We start from the raw sequence: 18,155 nt of genomic DNA on the forward strand, positions 1-18,155 counted from the left end.
ACAGAGGGCACCTAAGGTGAGTTAGCCAAGCTTGGCCTTCTGGCATATCCTCTTAGAAGCATAAACATTTCTGTGCACGACTACTGTTTTACCATGCCTGGAATGTGTGAATATGCTGACAACATTTATATCACAACTTTATGTATTTAATAAGCATCTCATTTGAATTATTTGTTCATGTACACATCCCCCAAAAATCTGTTATAAAACCCATAAATTATCTAAGTACAAGCTGCAGGTTTGTAAATACAGCATTAAGAAGGTAGCTATTGCATAGCTGGTTTAATAAAATATCCTTTGCAAGTAAGATATGTAGGTTTATTTGGAGAGGATTTAGCTTCTGGGAGGAGGTCTTCTCCAAGTAAGTTATATGCTTCTTAGCTGCAGCAGACAAGGGAATATAATTTCTTACTTTGTCTTTCCTGTCCCTAGAAATCAGCTTGACCTGATGTGCTGAGAGCATTTCCTCAAGACCTTGCTCACTAGCGGCAAATTTATGAAACATCCTTACACAAATGTGGCTGGATTGAGATGTAAATTAGTGCCAGAATACTTGCTATAGGGGAGACAGGGAAAATACACAGCCTGGGAAGGTTTGCATGTAAGGGACCTTTGTCTCCAGGAGATGCAGGATGAGCAGGAGCTGTGGCTGCCTGGTGCTCCTTCACTGGCTGGACAAGGGCAGCAGGAACATGGTGGCAGCAGCCACATTCCCAAAGCACAGGCCAGTGCGAGTGAGGGGAAAGGCAGAATTAGGCAGCACGGACGCAGTGCCTGCAGCTACGTGATGCTGAAAGTTGGGAGCAGATGGGCACAGTGGCCTTTTCCATTTACTGCAGCTTCTAATCTGACCACGGCCAGGCACAGCAGCCTGTCCAGGTAATGTGCAGGGAGTGCTGGTTTTTTTTGCATATAACTAGGTGGAAAACTGTACATTGCATCAATGTGTATGTATACATGAAAACTGCAGGAAAAGTCTGTGAACTGAGGAAGGAATGATTAAGAGTGCCCTTATCAAGAGCACTTGCTGACTCTATTGCTGGCTGATGCTACAGATCTAAATTTGCAAGAACAGCAATGAGGAGTAGAATGGGAGGGAACTTAACCTCAAAGAAACTCAGCAGCAACATTTGGATGTTTGAATTACATCTGAATCAAGCTTTTGATTATATCTTAGAAGAGTCAAAAGCTCAAAGCAGCAATTGTAACTGATTGTAGCTCTTTTTTCATCTCTTATTGCTAAATTATCTATTGCAATGTGCAATGCATCCATGTCACTACATTAGATTTGTAGGCAAAGGGAAGATTAGGCAATAAAGCCACAGGACAAACAGTATATAGTCGGGCTTATCTTCTTGGTTTTGTTCATTGCTGTTTTTTTTTTTTTTTTTTTTTAAAAAAAGTGTTTTCAAATCTAAGTAAAACTTATTCCAGAGGTGATCATTTGAAGAATATAAAATCATCCTAGCACCAGGACTATGTGAATTCTTTGCTGTACCTGAATAGAGAGCTAGTCCCATCTCAAAAATTGCAGTGCTACAAACAATAAAAAGGCCACAGGCAAAGGTTTTAGTGCTTCATTCCCACTAGCACCCTGCTTTCCCAAGTATTTCAGACTAAGATATTTAGAGAATTCCTCCGAGGCCCCAGCACACTGAACAAGAGGTGCTTGATACGACGTGGGTCGCTTGTCTGGACGGTCGGGGCTGGATCCATCCGTGGGCCTCTCGCCGATGAACAGCAAGCTGCGGTCCTTGGCGTCTTGCTCTGTTTTGAACAGCTCATACTCCGTGTGCGGCAGCTTGATGCCCAGAGCCAAACATCCATTTGTGGGCGTTATATCCTGCTCCATCCCAGCGCGCCAGGAGTTTGTCAGCCCACAGCTTCCCGGCTCCGAGGAGTTGAGCATCATCACCGTCACCTGGTCCATCGGCGTCACCCGAGCCTGGGTGACCTTAAAAGCCAGCTCGGTGCCACCTCTCACTTTGGAGGAGGGGATGCCTTGGGTGTAATGCCCGGACGCGTAGATGGTGAAAGTCGGCTGCTTGCAGAGGGGGTCGGAGTAGTGGTAATAATACCCTTCCCAGGTGTGATTGCTCCCGTGGAAGATGAAGTACCTGGTGAGGAACAGCACGGCGGGCCGGACCTCGCAGTGGGTGCTCACCCAGCTGCCACTCAGCTGCATGGGCAGCTCGGCTTGCGCAGGTAGGATGGGTGGATGGTGTTCATCAGCTCTGTATATGATCCCGCAGGCTGGGCAAGGATGCACATGGTGCTGTGGAAGGCAAAAAAGAGTACTTTAAAAATGGATATGCAAAAAAACCCACATATTCAGAGTTATTTTAAAAGTCTCAGAACATTTCTCTCACACATCAGGGCTTTCATTTGCAATGAACTTGGCCCTAGACATCCAAGCAGATGAAGTGAGAAAAGGAGCCACCCGGGCTCTGTGCTCCGGGGGGACGCAGCAGGATGGGGCTCGCGTGACCGCCAGGACACACATCCCTGCAGGAGAGAGGAAAAACCTCCCGCAGAACCAGGTCCCGAGCTGGTTCCCTGCCCAGGCCCTGCGCAGCGCTGAGCCAGGGCAGTCCCATGGCCCATCACTCACCAGAGATTTTTTTTATTTTTTTGTCTAGCTGGGGACTTTTTTTTTATATTTCACATATCACAACTGATTTATTTTCAAATAACCAGGGTTCGAACGCTGTATCATTTTCCAGAATAAGAGCTAATCTTGACTGAACTGTCATATGCAGCAATGTTAAGTAACTTGGTAGTTAACTGCCAGGTGGGTAATTTACATGCAAGCTGATTGGAGTCTACTGTAATTTAGTCATTTTCAGCTTGCTTTACTGCTACTGTCACACTAATGAGTGCTGACAGTACATAGTACAGTGCAGCTAAATAATCCCAGAAGTTGGCAAATATATGTGCTCTCCTTTGACAGGAAATTCTTTGATAATGAAAGGTAATTTGGGGAGAATGGGTTTCTTTAAAACAGATATAGATTTAAGGGAATAAGAGTGATATTTTCTTAAAGTGCACTAAAAAAAAAGGCCTAACATACCCGTGTAGCCTTCTTACTGGTGCAAGCAAGCGGCTATTAGCTGAGTAATAAAAACAAAACAAAAACCTTCTGCCCAATAAAATTATCACCATCATCATGAAGCAAAAAGTCCTACTCGCTTAAACCAGTTGTGTGAAGTTATTTCTAATGTTTGGCAGCTTCTAATTATCGCCAAGTGGTGACATCATGTGCTGGTGCATTGGAGAGCTGTTAGCTGATTAATTACAGGGCTGGATCCAGACAGTGAATTTCGGTATCTTTAGGTTTGCTTTTAAATTAACTTTTTTAAAGTGTTTATGTTTATCATCTGGTTTTGCTCATATATATGGTTTTGGCCCAAGATAACACAAGTTTAACCAATCTGAGAATGCTACTTTGGAGTGGGAGAGGTGTTGCTCTGCATTTTCCTTTTGCTCTTTCAGGAGTCAGCTGGTGCAGATCAGGGTGCGGGGAAATGTTACCCCCACAAAGCTGCCCCCAAAAGGGACTTTTCCATTTCGTTCAGTTCCCTCTGGCAATGTTCAGAGAGGTTTCTCACCCTGTCTCACTCCTCACTCATTTCTGAGTTGATCAATTACGATTCAAACAAAAACATGTTTTTCTGGAAATAAACCAGAGCGCTGGCAGAAGAAAAGAGCTAAAAAGCAACCAAGTCTCTTACTCCATTTCATATATATCAAAAGGAAAGCCTGATTTCTGCATAACAGTGTAATTGTATTCAGGACCGCTTCCTCTTCTAATGGCATTACATTGGAAAATAATGATTTAATGGGATTTAATGGGATTTAATGGGAAATGCTGCTTCCTTACTTTTCCCCAATCTGCAGGACACAGCGAAGAAATAGCAAGAGGGATGTGAGACATCCGAGCGCGCAGCTCTGTTCCCTGGGCTCCACTGACCTCGCTCTGCATCCTAGGGGTAAGCTATGCTTCTCTCCGCAATGGGGCCCCCATAAAAACACAATTTTTACCACAAAAGCATCATTATTACCCCCCCCAAAAGGCCCGTTTCTTACCACAGCGTTCTGCAGAGGTCGCTGGTAGCCCGTGGGCCGGTAGTGGAGCCTCTCCCCCCACTCGGTGTGGATGTCGCCCAGGTAGAGCTCCTCCACGAGGCGCCCGCCGGGCCGCGGCAGGGCCTGGTAGTGCTTCTCCACGCGCACCAGGCTGAGCTCGTGCATGGCGAAGCCCAGCGCGGCCGTGCAGTCGCGCTCCGTCTTGGCGCTCAGCACCTCGTAGAGCGCCCCGGGCGTCCAGCTGCGCCCCGCGGGCAGGAAGCCGCTGCAGCCCGTGCCCGACGTCCCGTTGACCCAGGCGGCCACCTCGCGCATGGCGCGCCGGCTGTGGAAGACGATGCCCACCTTGTGCAGGTGGTAGTCGGCCTCGGTGGCACCGCGGGTGATCCAGGAGGCCTGGCGCAGGCGCACCTTGCCCTTGATGACCAGGGAGTAGGAGGGCTCGCGGCACGACGGGTCCCAGTAGTAGAACTGGTGAGCCTTGAAGAGGCGGTTGGAGTAGAAGAGGTAGGACCTGGTGAGGAACTCAGGGCCCGGCCGCACCTCGCACCTGGGGACCAAGGCAGCGTCCTCAGCCGTGTGACAGTGGCACCCGCCTTCCCCTCCCTGACCCCTGCAGCCGCGTCAGCCCTGGGACACACGGGGGGCACCCGGGCAAGGGTGGATGCGGGTGGCAGCAGCCCCCGGCACTGAGCTCAGCACCGGCTAGCAAAACGTGACACTGCCAGGCATGGCTTTGGGGTGGGTATTTGACACTTTGCAGCTCAGGACAGGCAGGGGAATGAGCGGGTTGTGGAAGCAGAGGCTGGAAAGGTGCTGGGGGACAGGGATGGGCTCTGTTCAGCTCTCTGCTTCCTTTGGGAAGTTCATTGGAGCCCCTGACGTGGCCTTCTCGGGGCGCCCAGGGCCTGGGGTGTGTATTGGAGTGCTTGGGGGTGCCCGCAGGGACCTTATTCAGGGATGCAGGGGCAGTGCCCAGAGGATGTTCAGGGCCTAGAGGTAACCGGAGGGGGGACGCAGGGGTACCCAGAGGTCGCCCGGGGGTGGCTCACGCAGGGGTCCCCGTTCCCTGGGCTGCCCCGGGGGTGCCTTACCCGGTGGAGACCCAGTGCCCCTCGAGGCGGGGCGGCAGCCGCGCCGCGATCCTGGCGCCGTCCTGCAGGTGGCGCAGCTGCTGGCGGCACCGCGGCTCCCAGCGCAGCGGCGCCTCCGCGGCCGCGCACGCTGCGGGGACAGCGACAACGCGTCAGGAGGGTGCGGGTGGCAGCGGAAAAGCTGCCCTGGTCCCCCCCAAACCTCCCCGGTTCTGCTGCAGCCGGCGAGGCTGCGCATCCGCGCGGGAACGCTGCTGCAAGCCGCGATGGGGACGGATGCTGCGGAAAAGCCGCGGCCACCGCCGCACCAGCTCCTCCACGGCTCGCTGCGGGGCCCCAGCGAGCGCCGGAGCGGGTTTCGGTCTGCAGCAATCCCAGCCGGGCGCCCGCAGGAGGGTCACACCTTGCACAGCGGCTGTGCATGCAGGAAGCAACGTCCCGCGCTGGAAACGCTGCCGAGATCTGCAGGTACCTGCAGGCAGCTCCTGCCAAGAGCTCTTCCTGCTCACATCGCAGACACAGAAAACACCTCAAACCCCACGTTGGAGCAACGCTTCCCGACCGCATTAGCCCAGGGACCTGCTCAGAGCATGGAAGCCAAAATGGGTTAACGGAGTAGCAAGGTGTTAGTTAGGCAGGCAGAATAGGTGTTTTACTGCTCTTTAATTCCAGTTTCTGCAGAACCCGGCTATATTTCAGATGAACTCTTCAAACAAAACTGAGGGCTCTTTGTTCCCCTTCTCCCTCCCAAGCTATTGTCGAAGCAGTGACTGGAGCAGGGAATTACGGCATGGGAACGCGAGCCTTGCCTGTCGCTGCCATAAGGACAGTAATTCTGTCACTTACCTCATTTCCCATAACAACGGATGTTATTGGCTTAGGGAATGTGTGAACACTCAGCTAAATCCTGAAGACCTTTGCATGCACACACATATATATGTACATATATATATTATTCATTCTCTGTTTCAGCAAACTTCTGTTCCATTCAGCCTGAGTTTGCTTCAGCAAGAAACATGGGATTTGCCTCTCTACAAGAGCAAGAAATGAACACTCAGGGAAACTCCTGAGGCCCTGGGGACTCCCTTGCTCCTGTACGAGTGTCCCGTCTGGCAAAGCCGCAGCCGCCGCCTGGTGCTGATCCAGCCCAGCGCAGGCAGCTCCGCTTTACTAGCCCAGCTGGGGCTCGCACGCACTTTGTGTGCTCTGTAATTTACCCAGTTGTGGGCTGGAAATTTTGAAGCCAACTTTCATTCACAACTTGCCCATGGTCAGGACACGGGTTGCTTTCCAGTCTACCTATCAAGCGGACAGTTTAACATATAAATATATATTCCTTTTCCACAAATTGAGGATGCTGAGGGTTTGCACACACCTCTCACTATCTCTTCTGAAAAGCTGCAGGACAAGATTTCTCTAGAAAAGATTTTCTTCTCAAGCTATCTCAGGCGGCGCCTCTGAAACATCCCTATGTCCATTTGGGAGCCCTGAAACTGTCACCCGACACAAAAGAAAAGCGCACAGGAACGGAGCCGGCAAAGAGCAGAAGGGCTTGACAAAAGGCAGCCTACCTGCCCAAAGGCCAGTGAAACTGGTCCTGGGTTTTCTGTTACCTCAGCGCCACAGTGCACAGACCAGGCGGAATGGCACATTATTAGTGCTAAGGGGTCTCTTTGGAGCCAACTCACTGTTTTCATCATCTTCAAGGGCTTAATATGCTGAGCAGGGACAGGCAGCAGCAGTGCTTGCTGCAAAGGAGGTCCTTCGAGTTCCCACACAAAACGGGACAAGATCGAATGTCAAAACCCTCTGCTCTTAGCTCAGCAATTCATCCAGCAACTGCAGATCTGCTCAGGCTGCTCCAGGGATGCCCCAGCAGGAACAAGCTCCGCGTGCTCATCCCAGCTCGCCGTCACTTTGCAGCTCAGGGAAATCTCTTGTTCCCTCGTATTTCTTTATTCAGCTGCAAATAAGCCAGTTTTTGTCTGGCTGCCTAGCATGGAGCCTAATTGCTGAACAAGTTTGTTAAGAACCTTCAATTAAAGGGAATCCAAATGCTACAAGCATGCATGAAATAATTATCCTACTGCATACTGCAGAATAAAAATATCTCTATCTGTATTAGAAGTAGCAGGAAAAAAGGGCTAAATTTGCTCTTGCTCATAACCACAGAAAGACCCTCGAGGTGTCAGTGCAGTTAATCTACAGATATAGTGAAATAACCGCATAGAATATAGCCCAGCTCTGGGCTTGCGAGCTGCGCTGTATGTCTGCCTGTGCTGTTTATTGCACTGGAAGCTTCAAGATTTGACTCAACCCTTATTGCTACTTTTGGCAAAAACACTCAAAGTCTACATTATTTTAGAGCACAGACACTTTGGCAGCGTAATCACAAGACTTTAACACGCTCAATAGAAAACGAGAATTTTTATAATCAGGATAAAAGTCCATAGGGAAAAGAAAAAGGAGGAAGGGGAAAATCCAGCATATAAATATTTGACATGATGGGAATTCCTACGGATTTTGCCTTACTTAACTGAACACAACACATCAAGCTGGATGCATCCTCAAACCATGAGTTATTGGCCCGTGTCCAAATTTTGTTGCTGCTCTGCTCTCTTAAATACTCCAGTCTAGCCCCACCAATTTCAAACATCCTTTCAGCCTGGAAAAGTTCAGTTACAGACGAAAAATCTATAATTAGGATGCATTTCTACTTGAAGAGCAGCACAAAGTTCAAAATAACTGCTTTCTGGTACTGCGTGGAAAGGGAAGGACTTATGCACAATTTTTCTTCCAAGGCTAAAACATTCCCTATAGGAAAATCTAAAAACAAACCTCCCAACTGTGTGCTCTTCCTCTCACTCATTATCCATGTGTCTGTATCAATGAACCACAAGCATTTCCAGAGAGCTCCTAAGTCCGGCAGTTAGACAAAACAGGATTTTTTTCCCCTATCTTTCCAGTGAATGTTGCATCCAAAATACCAGCCCCAAGTCTCCAAGCAACAGGGTTGCACGAGGCACCTGCAGCGGCAGCAACCAGGGACGGCGGCTGCCGCTGCCATCGCTCAGGGACAGCAGCAGTGACAAGCCTTCCTCCAACACCCCATACACTTGTTTGGACAAGCAGCTTCTAGAAAAATCAGACTAACATCATCAAATGATAGGAAGGCAGACCTGGAAATTCCTACTTATTTAAGGTGAAAGATTTCTAGGCAGTGGCCAGGTCTGAAAATGAGAACCTACCCCTGGGGTTGTGCTATGCAACTGCGTAGCTCCAGGTTTAGACCCGTTTCTCACTTTTTAAGGGGAAAAAAAAATGCCAACCAGGAGAGAAATACTGTAAAATGCCTTCCTGGAAACAAATCTTGTTTATGTTCTTTCAAGCAGATTGACTTTGGAAAAAAGCAATGTTGAGTCACACATCTGCTTCTTTATAAATAGAGGAGAAATTGCATATATTACAGTTTGCACCAAATTGGTTACTGTGCATCAGCTCTTCTCCAAGGCTGAACTGCTTAATCTCTTACATGTTTTTGCCTCCTATGGCCAGAATTTATTATTTCCATTTATAATTCTAATGTTTCAGTTAGTCACCCATTTACAGGGATAAGATCAGTGCCTGAAGTCATGGAGCATTACATATTTCTTCATTTAGAGATGACATAAAACCTTTGATATTTTGCGAGGAATGTTCAGACTGGAATGAAATGGATGATAAGGAACATATCAATATACTCTGCATAAGTGAATTATACTTAAACACAGAGACTTCATTAATGGAGCAAAAAAGTCTTTCTTTGGCATTCTTGTCTCCTGAGAGCATGCAGAATGGATTCTGGGTTAGCCTCTAAAAGAAAAAAGCACTCTTTCAAAAGCAAATAAAGTGTTTGTATTTAGCAAATCCATTTCTTTTGCCTCTATGTTGAGATTAAGCTAATCATGCTTTAATTCACTCAGAATAAAGAATTTCCAGGGGAACAATTTTGCAGAAAGAGATATATTTTATATTATAATATTATAAAGTTACAAAGCTTAAATATAACCCACTGTGGAGGGGAACTGCATCACAGCACAGCTTTACATTTTGCCTATCTGCAAGCTGAAGCCACTTCAGGACAGCACTTAAGCACAGGCTTAACTCTAATTGGTTTCACTGAAACTTAAGCATACGCTTGAAATTAAGCCAGTACATGAGCGTTTTTCCTGATTAGTAATGCCTCCCTGAATCCAAGCCAGAGTGTGGCCAAGTGGTAGAGGGAGGATGCCAGCTCTTTCATTGCAGTACTACTTGGCTTTTGAAAAAGTATTTCTATTATTCATCCCTTCTCTCATTTGTCCGTAAAACGGGTATAATTACATATAGCTGTTCCACCAGCCTGATGCTGGTTCATGCTATTCGCAAAGTGCCCCGAATTCACTGGGTGTTTCTAAGTTATTCTTTCAACGACAGCAAGCAATGTATTACATATGGTAGCTATCATTGCTGAGCAGCGCCCTGAGTTTTCTGTGCACAGTAGAGAACAACCGAATACAAAAGTCTGCAAACCCCAGGGGGGAACTCAGCTGACTGGAAATTCCCAATGAGCTCAGGATCTGCATAAGAACTTTTCAAAACATCCTTTCACCATGTAGCTTCAGGCATGCTGGAAAGCAGGTTCAAACACTGTGTTGCACTGCTTTAGTCTAGCTTTCTTCTGAAGCTGTGATCATCGTGTGATCTATCTCACGTTCACAATTAAAACAGTGAAGCACTTATGGCGAGTTGATTACCAAGTTTTTTTACAGCTCTAGAAAAGTTCATATTTTGTCCTTCACTCTTTTTTTTAAATGCTGCAAGCAGCAAGTCCAGGAATCCCATCCCACCAGAGCTTTTGCCAGCAATGACTGGTGGCTTGGTAGCATGAAACCAACATTTCAGCAAAGCCTGGATGTTTTAATTAAAATTGGCTTTGCTGCACCGTGGTAGGCATTCGACTTCAGTCAAAAACTACAATCCTGACAAAGTGGAGAAACCAGATTTGCCAGGGTTAAGTCACCCCTCACCCATGGCCACCCTACTTGGTGAAACCTCGCTCCCTGTGCAGCCAAGACGCTGCAGTTTCACTAAAACTGCTCCTCCTAATCCATGCCAGCTGCCCCGACTCGAGACAGCCCACACAGGAGCGAGAGCATTTGCTGAGCCCCAGTGTTCAACCCTGCCCTCCCACAGGGAAATTCCCATCTCCGCTGGGACACAGGATTATGCCTATGGATTAAACAGCAGGAGGAATGTGGGGCAAGATAGACGGGAGCTGTGGTGAGGAAGAATTTGACTCCTACATTTCCAATATTTTCTTCAGTAGAAACCATGTTATAATAAAACAACTTAAAATCACCCTCTGTGGCTGTTCACCTCAAAGCAGCAAACCAGTAGTTTTCTTAGTTGAAGCAGAAAAACAATGAAGAAGAAACCATAACCCTGTAAAGAGACTACAGGGCTTGATCCTGCTTTCACAGAAGTCAGCAAATAGGAAAGATCCCATGGTACTAACAACACAGGACCACAAGTTTGTTCAGAAAAGGCCCTTCTCCATAAATGGAGAAAAAACCCACAACTCTCAGTAAATATTGGATCTGGAGCTGGAAGAGATGCAAAGGAGAAATGGGATACAGGGTGCTCTCTGCTGAGATGAAGAAAAACAAGGAAGACATGCAAGATTTGTCAGGAGGTCTACAGAAGTATGAGGAGAAACTCCAACACTAAGCGACCAGCCTACTGGGTCCAGGACGGAAGGAGAGGAATGCCTTATCAGGCAAAGTAGGAATAATGGGATTATTGCTACATCCCTTCTTTTTTCCATCATCAGCAGGCACTGAAAAATGCAGACAGGCTCAGACACTAGTAACACCCTGTGATCAGGCTTGCTGCAGAAGTCCAGCACAGAGAAATACACAGCAAAAAGCAAAAGGAAGGGGTGCAAAGAAACGCAATGCTAGAGGTTTTTTTCCTCAAACACTGGTGGAAGCATGAATTTGATCTTCTTTCCATAGGAAACCACGAGGAGATGATCCCTCATCTCCCGGATATCTAGCTGGTGAGAGGTTGGTGAGCACAGTTGAGGGGAGGCAATTCCCTTCAAAAACCAAAGCAAACCAACTCAGGCCAGGGTTGAACAGTAATCATGATTCAGTTAAAACATTCTAACCGGAATTTATATTCTTACCGAATGGGAAATATTACATATATCTTCCTTAATTTAGAAGAGATGGAAACTCATTAGAAAATAGTGCACATGGTTTTGAAATTAATGGCACACCGTCATTTCAAATACATGGAGCACCCATGCAGTTTTGGCAATTCCCTCTAACCTCTGCACAGAGACACTTTATTAGCAGCTATCATGGCCATTTTTAATAGTGATGGCTAAGCATATTTTTTCCTGGAGTGCTTTGAAGAGCGGAACTGGTAATCAGGCAATGGCTTGGCTATGAAATGCCAACCTCATTTCAAACATCCGAATCGCTCGCACAGACCACGAGCACCGAGAGGACCACCCACCACAGGATAGTAACATAAATATAGCCTTTGCCCAAGGCAAAATGAGCAGGGGGGACTGTCGGGGCTGAAGGCAGAACAGCAAAACGCGATGATGGGGTGAGAGGGATGGGGTTACAGGTGGGAAGATGGAAGGAGCCTGGTATGCACAGCCTGGTGGCAGCCAAGGCGAGATGGACACGATGACCGCCTGTAAATCCGGCCTCAACACTGAGGATGGGAGAAACACCCTACTGCGAATAACCTGGGTGAGTGAAGGGAGGAAAAACGGTGTTCTGGGTTTCTGGGTGAGCTGCTGGACACACAAAGTGGGCAGCACAAGTCCGAGGCACGGAGGTGCTCAGAGCCAGCACTGTGCCATGAACGTCAATGCAGCTCCTAACACCAGCACATCCCAGCAGCGTTGACACTGCTGAAAACCCAGGTCCAGGATGATAAACCCCATAAAGCAAGAGCCATCCTTCTCCCTTTAGCTCCTACCGCAATAGGTTTGCACCTGGCACTGCTGCAGAGATTTGGTTTATAATCATAAAAATCACCTCTAAAGGAGCCAATAGTCCGAGGCAGCTACTTGGCTCCTGCAAAGCCCAGGAGCAATGGATCAGAAGGGCAATCAAAAGAGTCCTTGCAGACAGTATCCTCAGTAAAAAAAACTCCCCTAGAAGGGGGTAACCCGATCCACAACCGCACCAGAAACACACATATTTAGCTCAGCATCACGAGCAACCACAGAGAAAGGTTACTTGTTCAGCTGAAGCACAGAACTTGAGTTACTCTGAACATGTGTTTTGGGGTCTGGGTGTGGTTTGGAGATAGCCTGAAATTTCAGCCTACTGTTTCGCCTGTCAACATGAGCCAAGTTTTGATGTGTTCCAGTTCTCTTAACATTGCCGACAGATGCCAAAATCAAAGTTGACATTCAACCTACATGCTGCATAATCTAATAACGGGACTTGCACTCCTCAGAATTAACAGAACTTCACAATTTCTTTGCCACAAAACTTTGCTGCCCTTTATATTTTCATTGGTCTTTTTGAATGAGTCTAATTGGAATATTTTTTTCCTCTGAAAAAACTCTTCTGGAAAGCTTCAAAAGTAAAGCACCATTGTGTTTTTGTATCAACAGAGGGGAAAACAAGATGCTTAAATGACACAACCTGCCAGTATCCAGCACCACGGGTTTAGTAAGCGTGCAAACAAGGCAAATCCAGTTGTTTCTCTGAGGAGCTTAGTGTATAAATTGAACTAAAACACAGGGTGAAAGCTCCTTTCTGAGGGATCTCGGCCACCCAGTTGTGCAAGGCCAAGAGGTCACAAATCCGTCACTGGTTCAAACTACACATCTCTTTGCTCCCTTAGTGGTGACGCTCGTGACGACTGTTGTACCATCATCCCAAGCTAAAGAAGCAGAGAAAGTTTGAACTGATGCAAACATCTACCTAGCAGTGCCACAAGAGCTGAGCTCCACTGCGGCTTTCTCAGCTCCAGCTCCCTTCCAACCACAATGGTTTAATATGCTATGAGAAAACATCAGCATGAAGGATATTATTATCACACAATCACCCTGCTAGAGCACAAAAAATAATATTTCAACTCTCTTATCGCTTAACAATCTAGAGCTTTGACATTTCAAATGGACACCAGCATTTTCATCCTAATACACAAAAATTTCCTAATATTGCAGTTTAGTGCACAAGACCTTTTAACCACTAGAATAATAATAATAATAATAAATCTTGCAGATCTTACACAATATAGTAGAGAAGAAGCTGCACCATGAATTACATTTTCAGTTTCTGGCAGCGCTGTCAGCCTACTGAAGATGAGTTACACATTAAAATCATTGCTTTGTGCCTGTCACTGTTGTGGCATTATTAAATCTGTGATGCACTGCCCTAAAATCAGCAAGCTAGGAATCCTCATTTATGTAGCTTTATCCTCCTTAATAAACAAGCAAGAAAGCCAGAGGAATTGTGTAATAGCCCCGCAAAGGTGCTTCCTCAGTCTGAGGCTGATTTTAACACTGATTTTATCTCATGCATGAAAGCGTTGTCTTTCTAGATGACATACGCTCTGTTGTGGGGAAGCACAGGATCCCACTGAAAGCAAAATCTCTTTCCAAACTTTGTTCTGCCAGATGCAATCTCCCCTAGCATTGGATTCCAGCTTTGGTTTTCTTCATAGCAATTTCTGGCTTTTTAAAATCTCCTTACTCAACAATTTGTGCTTGTGGGGAAAATATAGAAACCACACCGTCTTTTTTTCACTTGTGCTGTTTTTACATCTCAGCCCTGTCTTTATCTATCTCCATATACTTTGTAGAATGGCTGACCTATAATTATGGGAAGAATAAATAGAGCCAAATCAGAAGATCCAGCATAATATATTAGTTGTTGATTTTTTGGCTAGTTCAAGAAATGAATAATAAAAAATACCAATGGGTTACAAGTCAATTAGCTAAGTAAACAGTGCCCCAAATAAGCATTTGTACTGAAGACATTGATGTCAATTTATTAGTAAATACATTAATGCATGTGTAAATACACACACACAAATCTATAATTAATTTAGTAGTATCATTCACGAGCTACGCTTCCTAATCTCATCACTGAATGCAACTGCTGATCTTATCTTACCTCAACACCATAGTTTTCAAACTTAAAAATAAACTCTGAAAGCAAGAATAGATCTTTTATGTTAAAACCATCTAGGAGAAGCTACACATGAAAAATATCAGTGTGGTGTAAGTGGAATGCAAAGACTTTAATGAAACCCTAGGTAAAAACTTAGCAAGTCTCTGAGGGCTTCTCCAAGAATGAGCGGTTCTTTGCTGAAGGAGGCTCCAAAATCAGATCCAGTTACCGAGGTAAAGTGCTTTTACTACTAATTATGCACGAGTGTCACGCTGATGCTTGGGGTTATGCAAAAGATACAAGGGCAGAGCTGCTTGCAGTGAAGTCCCTGGCAAAGCTTGCCTTGATTTTCCTGAGTTCTGGATCTGACTTAACTATCTGAATGTGTGTTTCAAGGTCCTACTTTTGTTACTGCAATCAATGGGAATTTTGTCACTGACAAGAGATAAAGCAAGAATGATATTTAAATTAGATTGGACTAAAAATAAGGTGTATGAGGACTTAAGAAAACAGTATTCAAATTAGAAGTGAGTCATCTTATGTAATGCAATTTAACATCTCTGAGCAGAGCAACTTGAGCAAATACAGAGCGTACATATTTCGCAACCTGTTTAAATCTTAAACAACATATGGCAAAGACCCCGCAGGAGCACTGAGAACTAACCCTATAGAAATGCGTATGGATTGCATGCTGCAGCCTGCTCCTTTACTCCTAATGCAAATACGCCCCGCAGCTCCAGTGTGCAGTCCTGTAGGAAAGACCTCACAGCCGGAGAGGCGAATCAGGGTGATCCTTTTCTTCCTCAAAGTTCGGATGAGTGAAGTGAGAATTGCCGATGGCAGCACAGAAGGGTGTCTGGATGTCCAGCGTGCAGGTGGCCTCGGAGCATCTTCCCCACCTGCTCCTCCTGCTCAGCGTTGCGGAGCCTCAGCCAAAGCTCTGCCTCGCATTTCCTTGCTGTCCCAGCAAGGGAGACCTCTCAGCCAGGATATCCCCTGGCATTCCCTAAGGAAACGCGCTGCCCAAGCACGGGGAGCCTCTCGGCCGCTGCTTTTTGCCCTGACCGTAAATCCCTTTTCCTTTTCCCTCCGTGCCCCCGCAGGACCCTGCAGCCAGAGCCTTTCCCCCCGGCACTGCCGGAGGCTCCAAAACGCGTCCCCCGCGGGACACGGGGGCTGCAGCGGCCCCTCCGGCGCTGGAGCTCACGGCGATCCCCGCGTGGGCAGAGCGCAACGCGGGACACAGAGCCAGAAACCGGAGCCGCGGGCACCCCGGCCCCGCCGAGCAACCTCCGCGCAACTTCCACGCACCCTCCTTCCCCCGTCCGCGCAACTTCCACGCACCCTCCTTGAAGCCTTCCTGCACCCATCTCTTTGCACTCATCTCTTTGCAACTTCCACACACCCTCCTTGCCGCCTTCTCGCAAACTCTTTGCAATTTCAGTGCGCCCTCCGGGCACCCTCCGGGCAATTTCCATGCACACTCCTTGCAGCCTTCTTGCACTCTCCTTGCACCCATCTCCTTGGACGCTCCTTGCAACTTCCACGCACCTTCCTTGCAACTTCCACGCACCCTCCGCGCAATTTCCATGCACCCTCCGCGCAATTTCCATGCACCCTCCGTGCAATTTCCATGCACCCTCCGGACAATTCCCAACCACTCCTTCCTTGCACCCTCCTTGCACTTTCCATGCACCCTCCGTTCCGTCTCCACGCACGCCCCGGAGCGGAGGGAGGCGGCGGGAGCTCCCGGCGGGGTCTCAGCGCCCGCCGCCCGCTTTCTGCCCCCAGCCCTGGCCGGTGTCACCTACCTAGGAGCAGCGCTGCGAGCCACCAGCGCCGGGCCATGGCGGGCGCTGCGTCGCGGCCGAGCTGGCGCGGCGAGGGGCGCGGGGCAGAGCGCGGCGCTCAGCGGGGCGGCGCGGCCATGGGCGGCCCCCGCCGCTGCCCCGGCCCCGCGCGGCCCCCGCCGCTCCGCGCCTGAGCGCGGGCTTCGCACAAGGAGAAAAATAATAATAAAAAAAAATTAAAAAGGAGATAAGTTTGGGGAAATAAATAAATGAAATGCAGAGAAGCGCACCCAAGCCGCCTGCGCTGCGATGTGCGTGTCCCCCCCGCGACGGCCGGGAGTTTTAGCGGAGCTTGGCAGCTACAGGTCCCCGCTGCCAGAGGAGGTGGAGACTCGGCCGCCTTCGCGGCTGCACCTCGGGCACCCCCCGCCGCCCGGCCCGGCCCGGCCCGGCCCGGCCCGGTTCAGCCCCGCGGTGGCCCTGGGCTCCCTCCCCCGGGGCTCCTGCCCCGCGGGGACCCTCCCTGCGCGGGGGCCACTCGCGTGTCCCAAGGGTTGGTGCAGCCCGGCCCGAGGAGCAGCCAGGGGCAGCGGCTGGTGGCTGGCACGAGGTGCCGGCCTGGAGCCACGCGTGCCGGTGTTGGCACGTTCATGGTCTTCTCCGATGGTCAGCAATGGACGGGAAGAAAAATGTTGGCTTGTGGTGAAATTGTCATCCTCTGCGGCTCTTGGAGTGAAGGGAAGCAACGCGTGTGCTCCCGACTCATGGACGGGGCTCCCCGTCAAAGCAGTGAGGGGAAAAGGCCGAAATGTGACAGCCGATAGTTTGCACCATCTGCAGTGTCTGCACCAAGGGCTGAGGTTCACTGTGTATTTCTGGACTAAAAAATGTTTGGTTCATTTTATTGCAAACAAGGCAAATCCAGCAAAACTGAAGGCAATGGCTCTGCAGACTCACTTTTCCTTGCAAAACCTGCCTTTTCACCAGATAAAGGGAAACTAAGGAAGAAACCCCCAGTGGCGGCTTGTCCAGGTGCCACCGACGCAAGGAGAAGGAGATACCAAGGCCTAAGCCTGTGTTTTCATGTTCACTGAGCGATTAGAACTGCTTTGGCAGACTGGAGCCAGGTCTCGTTGCTGTGATTTTATTACTTTGACTAAAATAACATACAACATCTTTAATGCAAAATGGGATAAACTTATCTGTCATGGGTGTATAAATAATTAAAGTTTAATGACACTTGCCAAGATAAAAATAACAAAGTGCATTTGTAATGCAGGCACTCCTTTTTTGAGCTGATGTTTTTATCTCTTTTTGTCTCTCAAATTCCCCAAACTAGTCATTCTTAGTAAATGTCCAAATCACTGTGGTTTTACTATATTTACAAATACGTAAATTAGAAAAGACATAGGGAGAAATGCCTTTTACAGTGTTGCTGGAGAAAAAGAAAACATTTTGCAAGACATTATCTTTACAAAGTAGGACTTTCTCTTTTTGGATCCAGTCCACTGAAACCCCCAAAACTTCTGATATGGATAACTTTTCACTAGCAACAAAGTCCATTTCAGGACACACACACCCTATATGACATTTCATGTATAAAAGCTCCCAACGTGCGGATACTGGTTTGGTTTTGCTGCTATCAGATTTCTTTGGGAACAGTTTGAGAGCTGTTTTGAGGGGTGGCAGCATAAAACTAAAACCATCCAGAACCATTTTTACACACATATTGGAAAGTTATAGTAAGCATGCAGCGACCATCACAAGATTTTTTTTATCATACGCCAGTGCTACCAGGGTACAGTGACAGCCTTCGTTCATGTGGCTTCCTTCATCCCTTCTACTCCCAAAGGATTTTTGCAAAGTAACAGAATTAGAGGCTCAATTTCTTTGGAAGAATTCCTTCGGCCACCGCTCTGAGCAGGGGTGACCATGGGGGACAGCACAGCTGCCGTGCAGCGCATGGCCCCGCTTGGATGGAGTGGGTACCGTAGCCAGCCAGGAGCACCAGG

General features: G+C 48.0%; 1 protein-coding gene across 1 annotated transcript; it reads right to left on the reverse strand.

Moving 5' to 3' along the window:
• Positions 1 to 1,382: 1,382 nt before the first annotated feature.
• Positions 1,383 to 16,201, reverse strand: APCDD1L (APC down-regulated 1 like). Its single transcript, XM_088527623.1, has 4 exons — positions 16,165 to 16,201; positions 5,181 to 5,310; positions 4,087 to 4,636; positions 1,383 to 2,275 (listed from the first exon to the last, which is right to left on the reverse strand). Exons 1-4 carry the CDS (start codon positions 16,199 to 16,201, stop codon positions 1,511 to 1,513), a joined length of 1,482 nt encoding a protein of 493 aa, XP_088383749.1. The 3' UTR covers positions 1,383 to 1,510.
• Between the last annotated feature and the right edge of the window lie 1,954 nt (positions 16,202 to 18,155).

Source organism: Tinamus guttatus, unplaced genomic scaffold (assembly GCF_059628265.1).
Source record: "Tinamus guttatus ecotype Peru unplaced genomic scaffold, ASM5962826v1 Tinamus_guttatus_pri_ptg000027l, whole genome shotgun sequence".
Classification (NCBI taxonomy): domain Eukaryota; kingdom Metazoa; phylum Chordata; class Aves; order Tinamiformes; family Tinamidae; genus Tinamus; species Tinamus guttatus.

What these genes read in the sequence shown, in the direction of transcription:
- APCDD1L (XM_088527623.1), bottom strand. Translation starts at nt 16,201, where the DNA reads ATGGCCCGGCGCTGGTGGCTCGCAGCGCTGCTCCTAG. An exon ending in GCTCGCAGCGCTGCTCCTAG is followed by an intron (nt 5,311 to 16,164) that starts GTAGGTGACACC and finishes CTGTCCCCGCAG; the next exon opens with CGTGCGCGGCCGCGGAGGCG. An exon ending in GGGCACTGGGTCTCCACCGG is followed by an intron (nt 4,637 to 5,180) that starts GTAAGGCACCCC and finishes CTTGGTCCCCAG; the next exon opens with GTGCGAGGTGCGGCCGGGCC.